Source organism: Salmo salar, chromosome ssa15, assembly GCF_905237065.1.
Source record: "Salmo salar chromosome ssa15, Ssal_v3.1, whole genome shotgun sequence".
NCBI lineage: Eukaryota > Metazoa > Chordata > Actinopteri > Salmoniformes > Salmonidae > Salmo > Salmo salar.
Window position 1 is genome coordinate 17,682,993 of NC_059456.1, and position 19,202 is coordinate 17,702,194.

The 19,202-nt window shown below is 53.3% G+C and overlaps 1 protein-coding gene across 1 annotated transcript in view; it reads left to right on the top strand.

The window, feature by feature from the left end:
* fam167ab (family with sequence similarity 167 member Ab) overlaps positions 1–13,314 on the top strand; it is a 29,062-nt gene extending 15,748 nt beyond the window's left edge. The window contains exon 4 of the mRNA XM_014143626.2: positions 12,978–13,314. Within this exon, the coding sequence (XP_013999101.1) occupies positions 12,978–13,241 (264 nt within the window). The 3' untranslated portion in view covers positions 13,242–13,314. The remainder of the gene's footprint in view (positions 1–12,977) is intronic.
* Positions 13,315–19,202: the final 5,888 nt, after the last annotated feature.

A 19,202-nucleotide genomic window follows, 5' to 3' on the forward strand; every position in this document is an offset into this window, starting at 1 on the left:
CCTCCTGTCAATACTAGGTAGAGGGGCTTCCTGTCAATGCTAAGGAGTGGGGCTTCCTGTCAATGCTAGGGAGAGGGGCTTTCTGTCAATGCTAGGGAGAGGGGCTTCCTGTCAATGCTAAGGAGAGGGGCTTCCTGTCAATGCTAGGGAGATGGGCTTCCTGTCAATGCTAAGGAGTGCGGCTTCCTGTCAATGCTAAGGAGAGGGGCTTCCTGTCAATGCTAGGGAGAGCGGCTTCCTGTCAATGCTAGGGAGAGGGGCTTCCTGTCAATGCTAAGGAGTGGGGCTTCCTGTCAATGCTAAGGAGTGGGGCTTCCTGTCAATGCTAGGGAGAGGGGCTTCCTGTCAATGCTAGGGAGAGGGGCTTTCTGTCAATGCTAGGGAGAGGGGCTTCCTGTCAATGATAGGGAGAGGGGCTTCCTGTCAATGCTAGGGAGGGGGGCTTCCTGTCAATGCTAGGGAGAGGGGCTTCCTGTCAATGCAAGGGAGAGGGGCTTCCTGTCAATGCTAGGGAGAGGGGCTTCCTGTCAATGCTAAGGAGTGGGGCTTCCTGTCAATGCTAAGGAGTGGAGCTTCCTGTCAATGCTAGGGAGAGGGGCTTTCTGTCAATGCTAGGGAGAGGGGCTTCCTGTCAATGCTAGGGAGAGGGGCTTCCTGTCAATGCTAGGGAGAGGGGCATCCTGTCAATGCTAAGGAGAGGGGCTTCCTGTCAATGCTAGGGAGAGGGGCTTTCTGTCAATGCTAGGGAGAGGGGCGTTCTGTCAATGCTAGGGAGAGGGGCTTCCTGTCAATGATAGGCAGAGGGGCTTTCTGTCAATGCTAAGGAGAGGGGCTTTCTGTCAATGCTAGGGAGAGGGGCTTCCTGTCAATGCTAAGGAGTGGGGCTTCCTGTCAATGCTAGGGAGAGGGTCTTTCTGTCAATGCTAAGGAGAGTGGCTTCCTGTCAATGCTAGGGAGAGGGGCTTTCTGTCAATGCTAGAGAGAGGGGCTTCCTGTCAATGCTAGGGAGAGGGGCTTCCTGTCAATGCAAGGGAGAGGGGCTTCCTGTCAATGCTAGGGAGAGGAGCTTCCTGTCAATGCTAGGGAGAGCGGCTTCCTGTCAATGCTAGGGAGAGGGGCTTCCTGCCAATACTAGGGAGAGGGGCTTCCTGTCAATGCTAGCGAGAGGGGCTTCCTGCCAATGCTAGGGAGAGGGGCTTCCTGTCAATGCTAAGGAGAGGGGCTTCCTGTCAATGCTAGGGAGAGTGGCTTTCTGTCAATGCTAAGGAGAGGGGCTTCCTGTCAATGCTAGGGAGAGGGGCTTCCAGTCAATTCTAGGGAGAGGGGCTTCCTTTCAATGCTAGGTAGAGGGGCTTCCTGTCAATGCTAAGGAGAGGGGCTTCCTGTCAATGCTAGGGAGAGGGGCTTCCTGTCAATGATAGGGAGAGGGGCTTCCTGTCAATGCTAGGGAGAGGGGCGTCCTGTCAATGCTAGGGAGAGGGGTTTCCTGCCAATGCTAGGGAGACGGGCTTCCTGTCAATGCTAAGGAGATTGGCTTCCTGTCAATGCTAGGGAGAGGGGCTTTCTGTCAATGCTAGGGAGAGGGGCTTCCTGTCAATGCTAGGGAGAGGGCCTTCCAGTCAATTCTAGGGAGAGGGCCCTCCTCTCAATGCTAGGTAGAGGGGCTTCCTGTCAATGCTAGGGAGAGGGGCGTCCTGTCAATGCTAGGGAGAGGTGTTTCCTGCCAATGCTAGGGAGAGGGGCTTCCTGTCAATGCTAGGGAGAGTGGCTTCCTGTCAATGCTAGGGAGAGGGGCTTTCTGTCAATGCTAGGGAGAGGGGCTTCCTGTCAATGCTAGGGAGAGGGGCTTCCAGTCAATTCTAGGGAGAGGGGCTTCCTGTCAATGCTAGGGAGAGGGGCTTCCTGTCAATGATAGGCAGAGGGGCTTTCTGTCAATGCTAAGGAGAGGGGCTTTCTGTCAATGCTAGGGAGAGGGCTTCCTGTCAATGATAGGGAGAGGGGCTTCCTGTCAATGCTAGGGATAGGGGCTTCCTGTCAATGCTAGGGAGAGGGGCTTCCTGCCAATGCTAGGGAGAGGGGCTTCCTGCCAATGCTAGGGAGAGAGGCTTCCTGTCATTGCAAGGGAGAGGGGCTTCCTGTCAATGCTAAGGAGAGGGGCTTCCTGTCAATGCTAAGGAGAGGGGCTTCCTGTCAATGCTAAGGAGAGTGGCTTCCTGTCAATGCTAGGGAGAGGGACTTTCTGTCAATGTTGGGAGAGGGGCTTCCTGTCAATGCTAGGGAGAGGGGCTTCCTGTCAATGCTAAGGAGTGGGGATTCCTGTCAATGCTAGGGAGAGGGGCTTTCTGTCAATGCTAAGGAGAGGGGCTTCCTGTCAATGCTAGGGAGAGGGGCTTTCTGTCAATGCTAGGGAGAGGGGCTTCCTGTCAATGCTAGGGAGAGGGGCTTCCTGTCAATGCAAGGGAGAGGGGCTTCCTGTCAATGCTAGGGAGAGGAGCTTCCTGTCAATGCTAGGGAGAGCGGCTTCCTGTCAATGCTAGGGAGAGGGGCTTCCTGCCAATACTAGGGAGAGGGGCTTCCTGTCAATGCTAGCGAGAGGGGCTTCCTGCCAATGCTAGGGAGAGGGTCTTCCTGTCAATGCAAGGAGAGGGGCTTCCTGTCAATGCTAGGGAGAGTGGCTTCCTGTCAATGCTAAGGAGAGGGGCTTTCTGTCAATGCTAGGGAGAGGGGCTTCCAGTCAATTCTAGGGAGAGGGGCTTCCTTTCAATGCTAGGTAGAGGGGCTTCCTGTCAATGCTAAGGAGAGGGGCTTCCTGTCAATGCTAGGGAGAGGGGCTTCCTGTCAATGATAGGGAGAGGGGCTTCCTGTCAATGCTAGGGAGAGGGGCGTCCTGTCAATGCTAGGGAGAGGGGTTTCCTGCCAATGCTAGGGAGACGGGCTTCCTGTCAATGCAAGGAGAGTGGCTTCCTGTCAATGCTAGGGAGAGGGGCTTTCTGTCAATGCTAGGGAGAGGGGCTTCCTGTCTATGCTAGGGAGAGGGCCTTCCAGTCAATTCTAGGGAGTGGGCCCTCCTCTCAATGCTAGGTAGAGGGGCTTCCTGTCAATGCTAGGGAGAGGGGCGTCCTGTCAATGCTAGGGAGAGGTGTTTCCTGCCAATGCTAGGGAGAGGGGCTTCCTGTCAATGCTAGGGAGAGTGGCTTCCTGTCAATGCTAGGGAGAGGGGCTTTCTGTCAATGCTAGGGAGAGGGGCTTCCTGTCAATGCTAGGGAGAGGGGCTTCCAGTCAATTCTAGGGAGAGGGTCCTCCTGTCAATACTAGGTAGAGGGGCTTCCTGTCAATGCTAAGGAGTGGGGCTTCCTGTCAATGCTAGGGAGAGGGGCTTTCTGTCAATGCTAGGGAGAGGGGCTTCCTGTCAATGCTAAGGAGTGGGGCTTCCTGTCAATGCTAAGGAGAGGGGCTTCCTGTCAATGCTAGGGAGAGGGGCTTTCTGTCAATGCTAGGGAGAGGGGCTTCCTGTCAATGCTAGGGAGAGGGGCTTCCTGTCAATGCTAGGGAGAGGGGCTTCCTGCCAATGCTAGGGAGAGGGGCTTCCTGTCAATGCAAGGGAGAGGGGCTTCCTGTCAATGCTAGGGAGAGCGGCTTCCTGTCAATGCTAGGGAGAGAGGCTTTCTGCCAATGCTAGGGAGAGGGGCTTCCTGCCAATGCTAGGGAGAGGGGCTTCCTGTCAATGCTAGGGAGAGGGGCTTCCTGTCAATGCTAGGGAGAGGGGCTTCCTGTCAATGCTAAGGAGAGCGGCTTCCTGTCAATGCTAGGGAGAGCGGCTTCCTGTCAATGCTAGGGAGAGGGGCTTCCTGTCAATGCTAAGGAGTGGGGCTTCCTGTCAATGCTAAGGAGAGGGGCTTCCTGTCAATGCTAGGGAGAGGGGCTTCCTGTCAATGCTAGGGAGAGGGGCTTTCTGTCAATGCTAGGGAGAGGGGCTTCCTGTCAATGATAGGGAGAGGGGCTTCCTGTCAATGCTAGGGAGGGGGCTTCCTGTCAATGCTAGGGAGAGGGGCTTCCTGTCAATGCAAGGGAGAGGGGCTTCCTGTCAATGCTAGGGAGAGGGGCTTCCTGTCAATGCTAAGGAGTGGGGCTTCCTGTCAATGCTAAGGAGTGGGGCTTCCTGTCAATGCTAGGGAGAGGGGCTTTCTGTCAATGCTAGGGAGAGGGGCTTCCTGTCAATGCTAGGGAGAGGGGCTTCCTGTCAATGCTAGGGAGAGGGGCTTCCTGTCAATGCTAAGGAGAGGGGCTTCCTGTCAATGCTAGGGAGAGGGGCTTCCTGTCAATGCTAAGGAGAGGGGCTTTCTGTCAATGCTAGGGAGAGGGGCTTCCTGTCAATGCTAGGGAGAGGGGCTTTCTGTCAATGCTAGGGAGAGGGGCTTTCTGTCAATGCTAGGGAGAGGGGCTTCCTGTCAATGCTAGGGAGAGGGGCTTCCTGTCAATGCTAGGGAGAGGGGCTTCCTGTCAATGCTAGGGAGAGTGGCTTCCTGTCAATGCTAGGGAGAGGGGCTTCCTGTCAATGCTAGGGAGAGGGGCTTCCTGTCAATACTAGGGAGAGGGGCTTCCTGTCAATGCTAGGGAGAGGGGCTTCCTGCCAATGCTAGGGAGAGGGGCTTCCTGTCAATGCTAAGGAGAGGGGCTTCCTGTCAATGCTAGGGAGAGTGGCTTTCTGTCAATGCTAGGGAGAGGGGCTTCCTGTCAATGCTAGGGAGAGGGGCTTCCAGTCAATGCTAGGGAGAGGGGCTTCCTTTCAATGCTAGGTAGAGGGGCTTCCTGTCAATGCTAAGGAGAGGGGCTTCCTGTCAATGCTAGGGAGAGGGGCTTCCTGTCAATGATAGGGAGAGGGGCTTCCTGTCAATGCTAGGGAGAGGGGCGTCCTGTCAATGCTAGGGAGAGGGGTTTCCTGCCAATGCTAGGGAGACGGGCTTCCTGTCAATGCTAAGGAGAGTGGCTTCCTGTCAATGCTAGGGAGAGGGGCTTTCTGTCAATGCTAGGGAGAGGGGCTTCCTGTCAATGCTAGGGAGAGGGCCTTCCAGTCAATTCTAGGGAGAGGGCCCTCCTCTCAATGCTAGGTAGAGGGGCTTCCTGTCAATGCTAGGGAGAGGGGCTTCCTGTCAATGCTAGGGAGAGGGGCTTCCTGTCAATGCTAGGGAGAGTGGCTTCCTGTCAATGCTAGGGAGAGGGGCTTCCTGTCAATGCTAGGGAGAGGGGCTTCCTGTCAATGCTAGGGAGAGGGGCTTCCTGTCAATGCTAGGGAGAGGGGCTTCCTGTCAATGCTAGGGAGAGGGGCTTCCTGTCAATGCTAGGGAGAGGGGCTTCCTGTCAATGCTAAGGAGAGGGGCTTCCTGTCAATGCTAGGGAGAGGGGCTTCCTGTCAATGATAGGGAGAGGGGCTTCCTGTCAATGCTAAGGATAGGGGCTTCCTGTCAATGCTAGGGAGAGGGGCTTCCTGCCAATGCTAGGGAGAGGGGCTTCCTGTCAATGCTAGGGAGAGGGGCTTCCTGTCATTGCTAGGGAGAGGGGCTTCCTGTCAATGCTAAGGAGAGGGGCTTCCTGTCAATGCTAAGGAGAGTGGCTTCCTGTCAATGCTAGGGAGAGGGGCTTCCTGTCAATGCTAGGGAGAGGGGCTTCCTGTCAATGCTAGGGAGAGGGGCTTCCTGTCAATGCTAGGGAGAGGGGCTTCCTGTCAATGCTAGGGAGAGGAGCTTCCTGTCAATGCTAGGGAGAGCGGCTTCCTGTCAATGCTAGGGAGAGGGGCTTCCTGCCAATGCTAGGGAGAGGGGCTTCCTGTCAATGCTAGCGAGAGGGGCTTCCTGCCAATGCTAGGGAGAGGGGCTTCCTGTCAATGCAAGGAGAGGGGCTTCCTGTCAATGCTAGGGAGAGTGGCTTCCTGTCAATGCTAGGGAGAGGGGCTTCCTGTCAATGCTAGGGAGAGGGGCTTCCTGTCAATTCTAGGGAGAGGGGCTTCCTGTCAATGCTAGGTAGAGTGGCTTCCTGTCAATGCTAAGGAGAGGGGCTTCCTGTCAATGCTAGGGAGAGGGGCTTCCTGTCAATGATAGGGAGAGGGGCTTCCTGTCAATGCTAGGGAGAGGGGCTTCCTGTCAATGCTAGGGAGAGGGGCTTCCTGCCAATGCTAGGGAGAGGGGCTTCCTGTCAATGCTAGGAGAGTGTCTTCCTGTCAATGCTAGGGAGAGGGGCTTTCTGTCAATGCTAGGGAGAGGGGCTTCCTGTCAATGCTAGGGAGTGGGCCCTCCTCTCAATGCTAGGTAGAGGGGCTTCCTGTCAATGCTAGGGAGAGGGGCGTCCTGTCAATGCTAGGGAGAGGTGTTTCCTGCCAATGCTAGGGAGAGGGGCTTCCTGTCAATGCTAGGGAGAGTGGCTTCCTGTCAATGCTAGGGAGAGGGGCTTTCTGTCAATGCTAGGGAGAGGGGCTTCCTGTCAATGCTAGGGAGAGGGGCTTCCAGTCAATTCTAGGGAGAGGGTCCTCCTGTCAATACTAGGTAGAGGGGCTTCCTGTCAATGCTAAGGAGTGGGGCTTCCTGTCAATGCTAGGGAGAGGGGCTTTCTGTCAATGCTAGGGAGAGGGGCTTCCTGTCAATGCTAAGGAGAGGGGCTTCCTGTCAATGCTAAGGAGAGGGGCTTCCTGTCAATGCTAGGGAGAGGGGCTTCCTGTCAATGCTAGGGAGAGGGGCTTCCTGTCAATGCTAGGGAGAGGGGCTTCCTGTCAATGCTAGGGAGAGGGGCTTCCTGTCAATGCTAAGGAGTGGGGCTTCCTGTCAATGCTAAGGAGAGGGGCTTCCTGTCAATGCTAGGGAGAGGGGCTTTCTGTCAATGCTAGGGAGAGGGGCTTCCTGTCAATGCTAGGGAGAGGGGCTTCCTGTCAATGCTAAGGAGAGGGGCTTCCTGTCAATGCTAGGGAGAGGGGCTTCCTGTCAATGCTAGGGAGAGGGGCTTCCTGTCAATGCTAGGGAGAGGGGCTTCCTGTCAATGCTAAGGAGAGGGGCTTCCTGTCAATGCTAGGGAGAGGGGCTTCCTGTCAATGCTAGGGAGAGGGGCTTCCTGTCAATGCTAGGGAGAGGGGCTTCCTGTCAATGCTAGGGAGAGGGGCTTCCTGTCAATGCTAGGGAGAGGGGCTTCCTGTCAATGCTAGGAGAGGGGCTTCCTGTCAATGCTAGGGAGAGGGGCTTCCTGTCAATGCTAGGGAGAGGGGCTTCCTGTCAATGCTAGGGAGAGGGGCTTCCTGTCAATGCTAGGGAGAGGGGCTTCCTGTCAATGCTAAGGAGAGGGGCTTCCTGTCAATGCTAGGGAGAGGGGCTTCCTGTCAATGCTAGGGAGAGGGGCTTCCTGTCAATGCTAGGGAGAGGGGCTTCCTGTCAATGCTAGGGAGAGGGCTTCCTGTCAATGCTAGGGAGAGGGCTTCCTGTCAATGCTAGGGAGAGGGGCTTCCTGTCAATGCTAGGGAGAGGGGCTTCCTGTCAATGCTAGGGAGAGGGGCTTCCTGTCAATGCTAGGGAGAGGGGCTTCCTGTCAATGCTAGGGAGAGGGGCTTCCTGTCAATGCTAGGGAGAGGGGCTTCCTGTCAATGCTAGGGAGAGGGGCTTCCTGTCAATGCTAGGGAGAGGGGCTTCCTGTCAATGCTAGGGAGAGGGGCTTCCTGTCAATGCTAGGGAGAGGGGCTTCCTGTCAATGCTAGGGAGAGGGGCTTCCTGTCAATGCTAGGGAGAGGGGCTTCCTGTCAATGCTAGGGAGAGGGGCTTCCTGTCAATGCTAGGGAGAGGGGCTTCCTGTCAATGCTAGGGAGAGGGGCTTCCTGTCAATGCTAGGGAGAGGGGCTTCCTGTCAATGCTAGGGAGAGGGGCTTCCTGTCAATGCTAGGGAGAGGGGCTTCCTGTCAATGCTAGGGAGAGGGGCTTCCTGTCAATGCTAGGGAGAGGGGCTTCCTGTCAATGCTAGGGAGAGGGGCTTCCTGTCAATGCTAGGGAGAGGGGCTTCCTGTCAATGCTAGGGAGAGGGGCTTCCTGTCAATGCTAGGGAGAGGGGCTTCCTGTCAATGCTAGGGAGAGGGGCTTCCTGTCAATGCTAGGGAGAGGGGCTTCCTGTCAATGCTAAGGAGAGGGGCTTCCTGTCAATGCTAGGGAGAGGGGCTTCCTGTCAATGCTAGGGAGAGGGGCTTCCTGTCAATGCTAGGGAGAGGGGCTTCCTGTCAATGCTAGGGAGAGGGGCTTCCTGTCAATGCTAGGGATAGGGGCTTCCTGTCAATGCTAGGGAGAGGGGCTTCCTGTCAATGCTAGGGAGAGGGGCTTCCTGTCAATGCTAGGGAGAGGGGCTTCCTGTCAATGCTAAGGAGTGGGGCTTCCTGTCAATGCTAGGGAGAGGGGCTTCCTGTCAATGCTAGGGAGAGGGGCTTCCTGTCAATGCTAGGGAGAGGGGCTTCCTGTCAATGCTAGGGAGAGGGGCTTCCTGTCAATGCTAGGGAGAGGGGCTTCCAGTCAATGCTAGGGAGAGGGGCTTTCAGTCAATGCTAGGGAGAGGGGCTTCCTGTCAATGCTAGGGAGAGGGGCTTCCTGTCAATGCTAAGGAGTGGGGCTTCCTGTCAATGCTAGGCAGAGGGGCTTCCTGTCAATGCTAGGGAGAGGGGCTTTCTGTCAATGCTAGGGAGAGGGGCTTCCTGTCAATGCTAGGGAGAGGGGCTTCCTGTCAATGCTAGGGAGAGGGGCTTCCTGTCAATGCTAGGGAGAGTGGCTTCCTGTCAATGCTAGGGAGAGGGGCTTTCTGTCAATGCTAGGGAGAGGGGCTTCCTGTCAATGCTAGGGAGAGGGGCTTCCAGTCAATTCTAGGGAGAGGGTCCTCCTGTCAATACTAGGTAGAGGGGCTTCCTGTCAATGCTAAGGAGTGGGGCTTCCTGTCAATGCTAGGGAGAGGGGCTTTCTGTCAATGCTAGGGAGAGGGGCTTCCTGTCAATGCTAAGGAGTGGGGCTTCCTGTCAATGCTAAGGAGAGGGGCTTCCTGTCAATGCTAGGGAGAGGGGCTTTCTGTCAATGCTAGGGAGAGGGGCTTCCTGTCAATGCTAGGGAGAGGGGCTTCCTGTCAATGCTAGGGAGAGGGGCTTCCTGTCAATGCTAGGAGTTCCGTAAGGGGCTTCCTGTCAATGCTAGGGAGAGGGGCTTCCTGTCAATGCTAGGGAGAGGGGCTTTCTGTCAATGCTAGGGAGAGGGGCTTCCTGTCAATGCTAAGGAGAGGGGCTTCCTGTCAATGCTAGGGAGAGGGGCTTCCTGTCAATGCTAGGGAGAGGGGCTTCCTGTCAATGCTAGGGAGAGGGCTTCCTGTCAATGCTAGGGCTTCCTGTCAATGCTAGGGAGAGGGGCTTCCTGTCAATGCTAGGGAGAGTGGCTTCCTGTCAATGCTAGGGAGAGGGGCTTCCTGTCAATGCTAGGGAGAGGGGCTTCCTGTCAATGCTAGGGAGAGGGGCTTCCTGTCAATTCTAGGGAGAGGGGCTTCCTGTCAATACTAGGTAGAGGGGCTTCCTGTCAATGCTAAGGAGAGGGGCTTCCTGTCAATGCTAGGGAGAGGGGCTTCCTGTCAATGCTAGGGAGAGGGGCTTCCTGTCAATGCTAGGGAGTGGGGCTTCCTGTCAATGCTAAGGAGAGGGGCTTCCTGTCAATGCTAGGGAGAGGGGCTTGCTGTCAATGCTAGGGAGAGGGGCTTCCTGTCAATGCTAGGGAGTTATGGGAGGGGCTTCCTGTCAATGCTAGGGAGAGGGGCTTCCTGTCAATGCTAAGGAGTGGGGCTTCCTGTCAATGCTAAGGAGAGGGGCTTCCTGTCAATGCTAGGGAGAGGGGCTTTCTGTCAATGCTAGGGAGAGGGGCTTTCTGTCAATGCTAGGGAGAGGGGCTTTCTGTCAATGCTAGGGAGAGGGGCTTTCTGTCAATGCTAGGGAGAGGCGCTTCCTGTCAATGCTAGGGAGAGGGGCTTCCATCAATGCTAGGGAGAGGGGCTTCCTGTCAATGCTAAGGAGTGGGGCTTCCTGTCAATGCTAAGGAGAGGGGCTTCCTGTCAATGCTAGGGAGAGGGGCTTTCTGTCAATGCTAGGGAGAGGGGCTTTCTGTCAATGCTAGGGAGAGGGGCTTCCTGTCAATGATAGGGAGAGGGGCTTCTTGTCAATGCTAGGGATCGGGGCTTCCTGTCAATGCTAGGGAGAGGGGCTTCCTGCCAATTGTAGGGAGAGGGGCTTCCTGCCAATGCTAGGGAGAGGGGCTTCCTGTCATTGCAAGGGAGAGGGGCTTCCTGTCAATGCTAAGGAGTGGGGCTTCCTGTCAATGCTAAGGAGAGTGGCTTCCTGTCAATGCTAGGGAGAGGGACTTTCTGTCAATGTTGGGAGAGGGGCTTCCTGTCAATGCTAGGGAGAGGGGCTTCCTGTCAATGCTAAGGAGTGGGGCTTCCTGTCAATGCTAGGGAGAGGGGCTTTCTGTCAATGCTAGGGAGAGGGGCTTCCTGTCAATGCTAGGGAGAGGGGCTTTCTGTCAATGCTAGGGAGAGGGGCTTCCTGTCAAAGCTAGGGAGAGGGGCTTCCAGTCAATGCTAGGGAGAGGGGCTTTCTGTCAATGCTAGGGAGAGGGGCTTCCTGTCAATGCTAGGGAGAGGGGCATCCTGTCAATGCTAGGGAGAGGGGCTTCCTGTCAATGCTAAGGAGTGGGGCTTCCTGTCAATGCTAGGGAGAGGGGCTTCCTGTCAATGCTAGGGAGAGGGGCTTTCTGTCAATGCTAGGGAGAGGGGCTTCCTGTCAATGCTAGGGAGAGGGGCTTCCTGTCAATGCTAGGGAGAGGGGCTTCCTGCCAATGCTAGTGAGAGGGGCTTCGTGTCAATGCTAGGGAAAGGGGCTTTCTGTCAATGCTAGGGAGAGCGGCTTCCTGTCAATGCAAGGGAGAGGGGCTTCCTGTCAATGCAAGGGAGAGGGGCTTCCTGTCAATGCTAAGGAGTGGGGCTTCCTGTCAATGCTAAGGAGAGGGGCTTCCTGTCAATGCTAGGGAGAGGGGCTTTCTGTCAATGTTGGGAGAGGGGCTTCCTGTCAATGCTTAGGAGAGGGGCTTCCAGTCAATGCTAGGGAGAGGGGCTTCCAGTCAATGCTAGGGAGAGGGGCTTCCTGTCAATGCTAGGGAGAGGGGCTTCCTGTCAATGCTAAGGAGAGGGGCTTCCTGTCAATGCTAGGGAGAGGGGCTTCCTGTCAATGCAAGGGAGAGGGGCTTCCTGTCAATGCTAAGGAGTGGGGCTTCCTGTCAATGCTAGGGAGAGGGGTTCCTACCAATGCTAGGGAGAGGGGCTTCCTGCCAATGCTAGGGAGAGGGGCTTCCTGCCAATGCTAGGGAGAGTGGCTTCCTGCCAATGCTAGGGAGAGGGGCTTCCAGTCAATGCTAGGGAGAGGGGCTTCCTGTCAATGCTAGGGAGAGGGGCTTCCTGTCAATGCTAGGGAGAGGGGCTTCCTGTCAATGCTAGGTAGAGGGGCTTCCTGCCAATGAGAGTTCGAAAATCCAGTCACACTTTCCCAAAATTCCAAGGTTTTCCAGAAATCCTGATTGTAGATATCAATATCAGGAGGTAATAAGCAGCATGAAATCCAGAATCCTCCAACCAGGACTTCTGGAAACTATGGGAATTTAGGCAAATTTTCCCGGAATTAGAGTTTGTTGACGCATCAACGTTCCGCAGCATCGTCTACCACACCCTCTGTTGTTGAGGCCAGACTACACCCTCTGTTGTTGAGGCTACACCCTCTGTTGTTGAGGCTACACCCTCTGTTGTTGAGGCTACACCCTCTGTTGTTGAGGCCAGACTACACCCTCTGTTGTTGAGGCCACACCCGCTGTTGTTGAGGCCAGACTACACCCGCTGTTGTTGAGGCCAGACTACACCCTCTGTTGTTGAGGCCAGGCTACACCCTCTGTTGTTGAGGCTAGACTACACCCTCTGTTGTTGAGGCCAGACTACACCCTCTGTTGTTGAGGCTACACCCTCTGTTGTTGAGGCCAGGCTACACCCTCTGTTGTTGAGGCCAGGCTACACCCTCTGTTGTTGAGGCCAGACTACACCCTCTGTTGTTGAGGCCAGACTACACCCTCTGTTGTTGAGGCCAGACTACACCCTCTGTTGTTGAGGCCAGACTACACCCTCTGTTGTTGAGGCCAGACTACACCCTCTGTTGTTGAGGCCAGACTACACCCTCTGTTGTTTAGGCCAGACTACACCCTCTGTTGTTAAGGCCAGACTACACCCTCTGTTGTTGAGGCCAGACTACACCCTCTGTTGTTAAGGCCAGACTACACCCTCTGTTGTTAAGGCCAGACTACACCCTCTGTTGTTAAGGCCAGACTACACACCCTGTTGTTAAGGCCAGACTACACCCCCTGTTGTTGAGGCCAGACTGCACCCTCTGTTGTTGAGGCCAGACTGCACCCTCTGTTGTTGAGGCCAGACTACACCCTCTGTTGTTGAGGCCAGACTACACCCTCTGTTGTTAAGGCCAGACTACACCCTCTGTTGTTAAGGCCAGACTACACCCTCTGTTGTTAAGGCCAGACTACACCCTCTGTTGTTGAGGCCAGACTACACCCTCTGTTGTTGAGGCCAGACTACACCCTCTGTTGTTAAGGCCAGACTACACTCTCTGTTGTTAAGGCCAGACTACACCTAGGGCTGTTGCGGTGACTTTATTACCGACACACTGTCATTAACATTTACTGTCAACAATAGAAACAAACTAAATTATCCGATCACTCCTTTTAAAGGCAACGTTTCTACGTTCACAGAGACCATATTCACGGTAAACTTTGCGTCTGTCGGCTCAATCGGATATTAACGTTAAATGTCATTGGCGTTACAACGCAGATCTTCCACGCCGGTTTGAATCTAGGCCTAAATCTCTACCCCCCACCCGTCCCCCCCTCCAGAAGGAAATGCCTCTCCAGGACCAGCAGTTGGCCCATCAGCTGATGCGTCTCCATAGCGACATCAACAAACTGAAGATCGAGCAGACGTGTCACCAGCACCGCCGCATGCTCAACGATGCCACCTACGGGCTGGAGGAGAGAGATGAGTTGAGTGACCTGCTCTTTGACTCCCCCGTCACCCCCGGGTTCGGACTCTCAACCCCGCTGAGACTCATAGGGGTCACCAAGATGAACATCAACTCTCGCCGCTTTTCCCTCTGCTAGCAGTAGAGAGAGAGAGAGCTCTGTTAGCAGTAGAGAGAGAGAGCTCTGTTAGCAGGAGAGAGAGAGAGCTCTGTTAGCAGTAGAGAGAGAGAGAGCTCTGTTAGCAGTAGAGAGAGAGAGAGCTCTGTTAGCAGGAGAGAGAGAGAGCTCTGTTAGCAGTAGAGAGAGAGAGAGAGCTCTGTTAGCAGTAGAGAGAGAGCTCTGCTAGCAGTAGAGAGAGAGAGCTCTGCTAGCAGTAGAGAGAGAGAGAGAGAGAGAGAGCTCTGCTAGCAGTAGAGAGAGAGAGAAAGAGAGCTCTGTTAGCAGTAGAGAGAGAGAGCTTTGCTAGCAGTAGAGAGAGAGAGCTCTGCTAGCAGTAGAGAGAGAGAGAGAGAGCTCTGCTAGCAGTAGAGAGAGAGAGAGCGAGAGCTCTGCTAGCAGTAGAGAGAGAGAGAGAGAGAGCTCTGTTAGCAGTAGAGAGAGAGCTCTGCTAGCAGTAGAGAGAGAGAGAGCTCTGTTAGCAGTAGAGAGAGAGAGAGCTCTGTTAGCAGTAGAGAGAGAGAGAGAGAGCTCTGTTAGCAGTAGAGAGAGAGAGAGAGCTCTGCTAGCAGTAGAGAGAGAGAGAGCTCTGCTAGCAGTAGAGAGAGAGAGAGCTCTGCTAGCAGTAGAGAGAGAGAGAGCTCTGTTAGCAGTAGAGAGAGAGATAGCTCTGCTAGCAGTAGAGAGAGAGAGAGAGAGAGAGCTATGTTAGCAGTAGAGAGAGAGAGCTCTGTTAGCAGGAGAGAGAGAGAGAGCTCTGTTAGCAGTAGAGAGAGAGAGCTCTGTTAGCAGGAGAGAGAGAGAGCTCTGTAAGCAGTAGAGAGAGAGAGAGCTCTGTTAGCAGTAGAGAGAGAGCTCTGCTAGCAGTAGAGAGAGAGAGCTCTGCTAGCAGTAGAGAGAGAGAGAGAGAGAGCTCTGCTAGCAGTAGAGAGAGAGAGAAAGAGAGCTCTGTTAGCAGTAGAGAGAGAGAGCTTTGCTAGCAGTAGAGAGAGAGAGCTCTGCTAGCAGTAGAGAGAGAGAGAGAGAGAGAGCTCTGCTAGCAGTAGAGAGAGAGAGAGAGAGAGCTCTGTTAGCAGTAGAGAGAGAGAGAGCTCTGCTAGCATTAGAGAGAGAGAGAGCTCTGTTAGCAGTAGAGAGAGAGAGAGAGAGCTCTGTTAGCAGTAGAGAGAGAGAGAGAGAGAGAGCTCTGCTAGCAGTAGAGAGAGAGAGAGCTCTGTTAGCAGTAGAGAGAGAGCTCTGCTAGCAGTAGAGAGAGAGAGAGCTCTGCTAGCAGTAGAGAGAGAGAGAGCTCTGTTAGCAGTAGAGAGAGAGAGAGCTCTGCTAGCAGTAGAGAGAGAGAGAGCTCTGTTAGCAGTAGAGAGAGAGCTCTGCTAGCAGTAGAGAGAGAGAGCTTTGCTAGCAGTAGAGAGAGCGAGAGAGAGCTCTGCTAGCAGTAGAGAGAGCGAGAGAGCTCTGCTAGCAGTAGAGAGAGAGAGAGCTCTGCTAGCAGTAGAGAGAGAGAGAGCTCTGTTAGCAGTAGAGAGAGAGAGCTCTGTTAGCAGTAGAGAGAGAGCTCTGCTAGCAGTAGAGAGAGAGAGAGCTCTGCTAGCAGTAGAGAGAGAGAGCTTTGCTAGCAGTAGAGAGAGAGAGAGAGCTCTGCTAGCAGTAGAGAGAGAGAGAGCTCTGCTTGCAGTAGAGAGAGAGAGCTCTGTTAGCAGTAGAGAGAGAGCTCTGCTAGCAGTAGAGAGAGAGAGCTCTGCTAGCAGTAGAGAGAGCTCTGTTAGCAGTAGAGAGAGAGCTCTGCTAGCAGTAGAGAGAGAGCTCTGCTAGCAGTAGAGAGAGAGAGAGCTCTGTTAGCAGTAGAGAGAGAGATAGCTCTGCTAGCAGTAGAGAGAGAGAGAGAGAGCTCTGTTAGCAGTAGAGAGAGAGAGCTCTGCTAGCAGTAGAGAGAGAGAGCTTTGCTAGCAGTAGAGAGAGCGAGAGAGAGCTCTGCTAGCAGTAGAGAGAGAGAGAGCTCTGCTAGCAGTAGAGAGAGAGAGAGCTCTGTTAGCAGTAGAGAGAGAGCTCTGTTAGCAGTAGAGAGAGAGCTCTGCTAGCAGTAGAGAGAGAGAGAGCTCTGCTAGCAGTAGAGAGAGAGAGCTCTGTTAGCAGTAGAGAGAGAGCTCTGCTAGCAGTAGAGAGAGAGAGAGAGAGAGCTCTGCTAGCAGTAGAGAGAGAGAGAGAGAGAGAGAGAGAGCTCTGTTAGCAGTAGAGAGAGCTTTGCTAGCAGTAGAGAGAGAGAGAGAGAGCTCTGCTAGCAGTAGAGAGAGAGAGGCTCTGCTAGCAGTAGAGAGAGAGAGAGCTCTGTTAGCAGTAGAGAGAGAGCTCTGTTAGCAGTAGAGAGAGAGCTCTGCTAGCAGTAGAGAGAGAGAGCTCTGCTAGCAGTAGAGAGAGAGAGAGAGAGCTCTGCTAGCAGTAGAGAGAGCTCTGTTAGCAGTAGAGAGAGAGCTCTGCTAGCAGTAGAGAGAGAGAGCTCTGCTAGCAGTAGAGAGAGAGAGAGAGCTCTGCTAGCAGTAGAGAGAGAGAGAGAGCTCTGTTAGCAGTAGAGAGAGAGAGAGAGAGAGAGAGAGAGAGAGAGAGAGAGAGAGAGAGAGAGAGAGCTCTGCTAGCCACATCTCTGCTAGTAGTACCAGATTAGGATTGCAATATTCCGGAAACTTTCCTAACATTTTGGGAAATCCTGAATGGAGGTTTCTCCAATTTCCTGTTTATTTTCTTCTGATACTGGAAATCTACAAACCAGGATTGTTTTCTTTGTCAGTGGGAGGAGCATATAGTGTGTTATCTATGTCAGTGGGAGGAGCCTATATATTGTTTTCTATGTCAGTGGGAGGAGCATATAGATTGTTTTCTATGTCAGTGGGAGGAGCATATAGTTTGTTTTCTATGTCAGTGGGAGGAGCCTATAGTTTGTTTTCTTTGTCAGTGGAAGGAGCATATAGTTCGTTTTATTTGTCAGTGGGAGGAGCCTATATATTGTTTTCTATGTCAGTGGGAGGAGCATATAAATTGTTTTCTATGTCAGTGGGAGGAGCCTATAGTTTGTTTTCTATGTCAGTGGGAGGAGCATATAGTTTGTTTTCTATGTCATTGGGAGGAGCCTATAGTTTGTTTTCTTTGTCAGTGGAAGGAGCATATAGTTCGTTTTCTTTGTCAGTGGGAGGAGCCTATATATTGTTTTCTATGTCAGTGGGAGGAGCATATAAATTGTTTTCTTTGTCAGTGGAAGGAGCATATAGATCGTTTTCTTTGTCAGTGGGAGGAGCCTATATATTGTTTTCTATGTCAGTGGGAGGAGCATATAAATTGTTTTCTATGTCAGTGGGAGGAGCATATAGTTTGTTTTCTATGTCAGTGGGAGGAGCATATAGTTTGTTTTTTGTCAGTGGGAGGAGCCTATAGTTTGTTTTCTATGTCAGTGGGAGGAGCCTATAGTTTGTTTTCTATGTCAGTGGGAGGAGCATATAGTTAGTTTTTTGTCAGTGGGAGGAGCCTATAGTTTGTTTTCTTTGTCAGTGGAAGGAGCATATAGTTCGTTTTCTTTGTCAGTGGGAGGAGCCTATATATTGTTTTCTATGTCAGTGGGAGGAGCATATAAATTGTTTTCTATGTCAGTGGGAGGAGCATATAGTTTGTTTTCTATGTCAGTGGGAGGAGCATATAGTTCGTTTTTTGTCAGTGGGAGGAGCCTATAGTTTGTTTTCTATGTCAGTGGGAGGAGCCTATAGTTTGTTTTCTATGTCAGTGGGAGGAGCCTATAGTTTGTTTTCTATGTCAGTGGGAGGAGCCTATAGTTTGTTTTCTATGTCAGTGGGAGGAGCCTATAGATTGTTTTCTATGTCAGTGGGAGGAGCCTATAGTTTGTTTTCTATGTCAGTGGGAGGAGCATATCATTTTTTTCTATGTCAGTGGGAGGAGCATATAGATGGTTTTCTTTGTCAGTGAGAGGAGCATATAGTTTGTTTTCTATGTCAGTGGGAGGAGCATATAGTTTGTTTTCTTTGTCAGTGGGAGGAGCATATAGTTTGTTTTCTTTGTCAGTGGGAGGAGCATATAGTTTGTTTTCTTTGTCAGTGGGAGGAGCATATAGATTGTTTTCTATGTCAGTGGGAGGAGCATATAGTTTGTTTTCTTTGTCAGTGGGAGGAGCATATAGATGGTTTCTAGAAATCATATCAGATGATGTAAATCCATTCCACACAACAATGAAGCAGCTACAGACACTCCTCTTAACATCTTTGAAGGCTTTTCCTGAAACTGAACCTCACTATTAGATATGATGGCACTTTAAAAACATTCTGATCCGGTCCAAGGCCGGGGTTCCACATTCGGATCCGGTCCTAGGCCGGGATTCCACATTCTAATCCGGTCCTAGGCCGGGCTTCCACATTCTGATCCGGTCCTAGGCCGGGATTCCACATTCTGATCCGGTCCTAGGCCGGGATTCCACATTCTGATCCGGTCCTATGCCGTGCTTCCACATTCTGATCCGGTCCAAGGCCGGGGTTCCACATTCTGATCCGGTCATATGCCGGGATTCCACATTCTGATCCGGTCCTATGACGGGATTCCACGTTCTGATCCGGTCCTATGACGGGATTCCACATTCTGATCCGGTCCTAGGCCGGGATTCCACATTCTGATCTGGTCCTAGGCCGGGATTCCACATTCTGATCCGGTCCTAGGCCGGGATTCCACATTCTGATCCGGTCCTAGGCAGGGCTTCCACATTCTGAACCGGTCCTAGGCAGGGCTTCCACATACTGATCCGGTCCTGGGCAGGGATTCCACATACTGATCCGGTCCTAGGCCGGGATTCCACATTCTGATCCGGGTCCTAGGCAGGGCTTCCACATTCTGAACCGGTCCTAGGCAGGGATTCCACATACTGATCCGGTCCTAGGCCGGGATTCCACATTCTGCAGACACCGGGATCCTACATTCTGATCCAGTCCTATGCTGGGATTCTAGATTCTGATCCAGTCCTATGCCGGGCTTCCACATTCTGATCCGGTCCTAGGCCGGGATTCCACATTCTGATCCGGTCCTAGGCAGGGCTTCCACATTCTGATCCGGTCCTATGCCGGGATTCCACATTCTGATCCGGTCCTATGCCGGGATTCCACATTCTGATCCGGTCCTAGGCCGGGCTTCCACATTCTGATCCGGTCCTATGCCGGGCTTCCACATTCTGAACCGGTCCTAGGCAGGGATTCCACATACTGATCCGGTTTTAGGCAGGGCTTCCACATTCTGATCTGGTCCAAGGCCGGGATTCCACATTCTGATCCGGTCCTAGGCAGGGCTTCCACATTCAAGATCCGGTCCAAGGCCGGGATTCCACATTCTGATCCGGTCCTAGGCAGGGCTTCCACATTCTGAACCGGTCCTAGACCGGGATTCCACATTCTGATACGTTCCTAGGCAGGGATTCCACATTCTGATACGGTCCTAGGCCGGGATTCCACATACTGATCCGGTCCTAGGCCGGGATTCCACATACTGATCCGGTCCAAGGCCTGGATTCCACATTCTGATCCAGTCCTATGCCGGGCATTCACATTTTGATCCGGTCTTATGCTGGGATTCTAGATACTGATCCGGTCCTATGCCGGGCTTCCACATTCTGATCCGGTCCTAGACCGGGATTCCACATTCTGATACGTTCCTAGGCAGGGATTCCACATTCTGATACGGTCCTAGGCCGGGATTCCACATACTGATCCGGTCCTAGGCCGGGATTCCACATACTGATCCGGTCCAAGGCCTGGATTCCACATTCTGATCCAGTCCTATGCCGGGCATTCACATTTTGATCCGGTCCAAGGCCGGGATTCCACATACTGATCCGGTCCTAGGCCGGGATTCCACATTCTGATCCGGGTCCTAGGCAGGGCTTCCACATTCTGAACCGGTCCTAGGCAG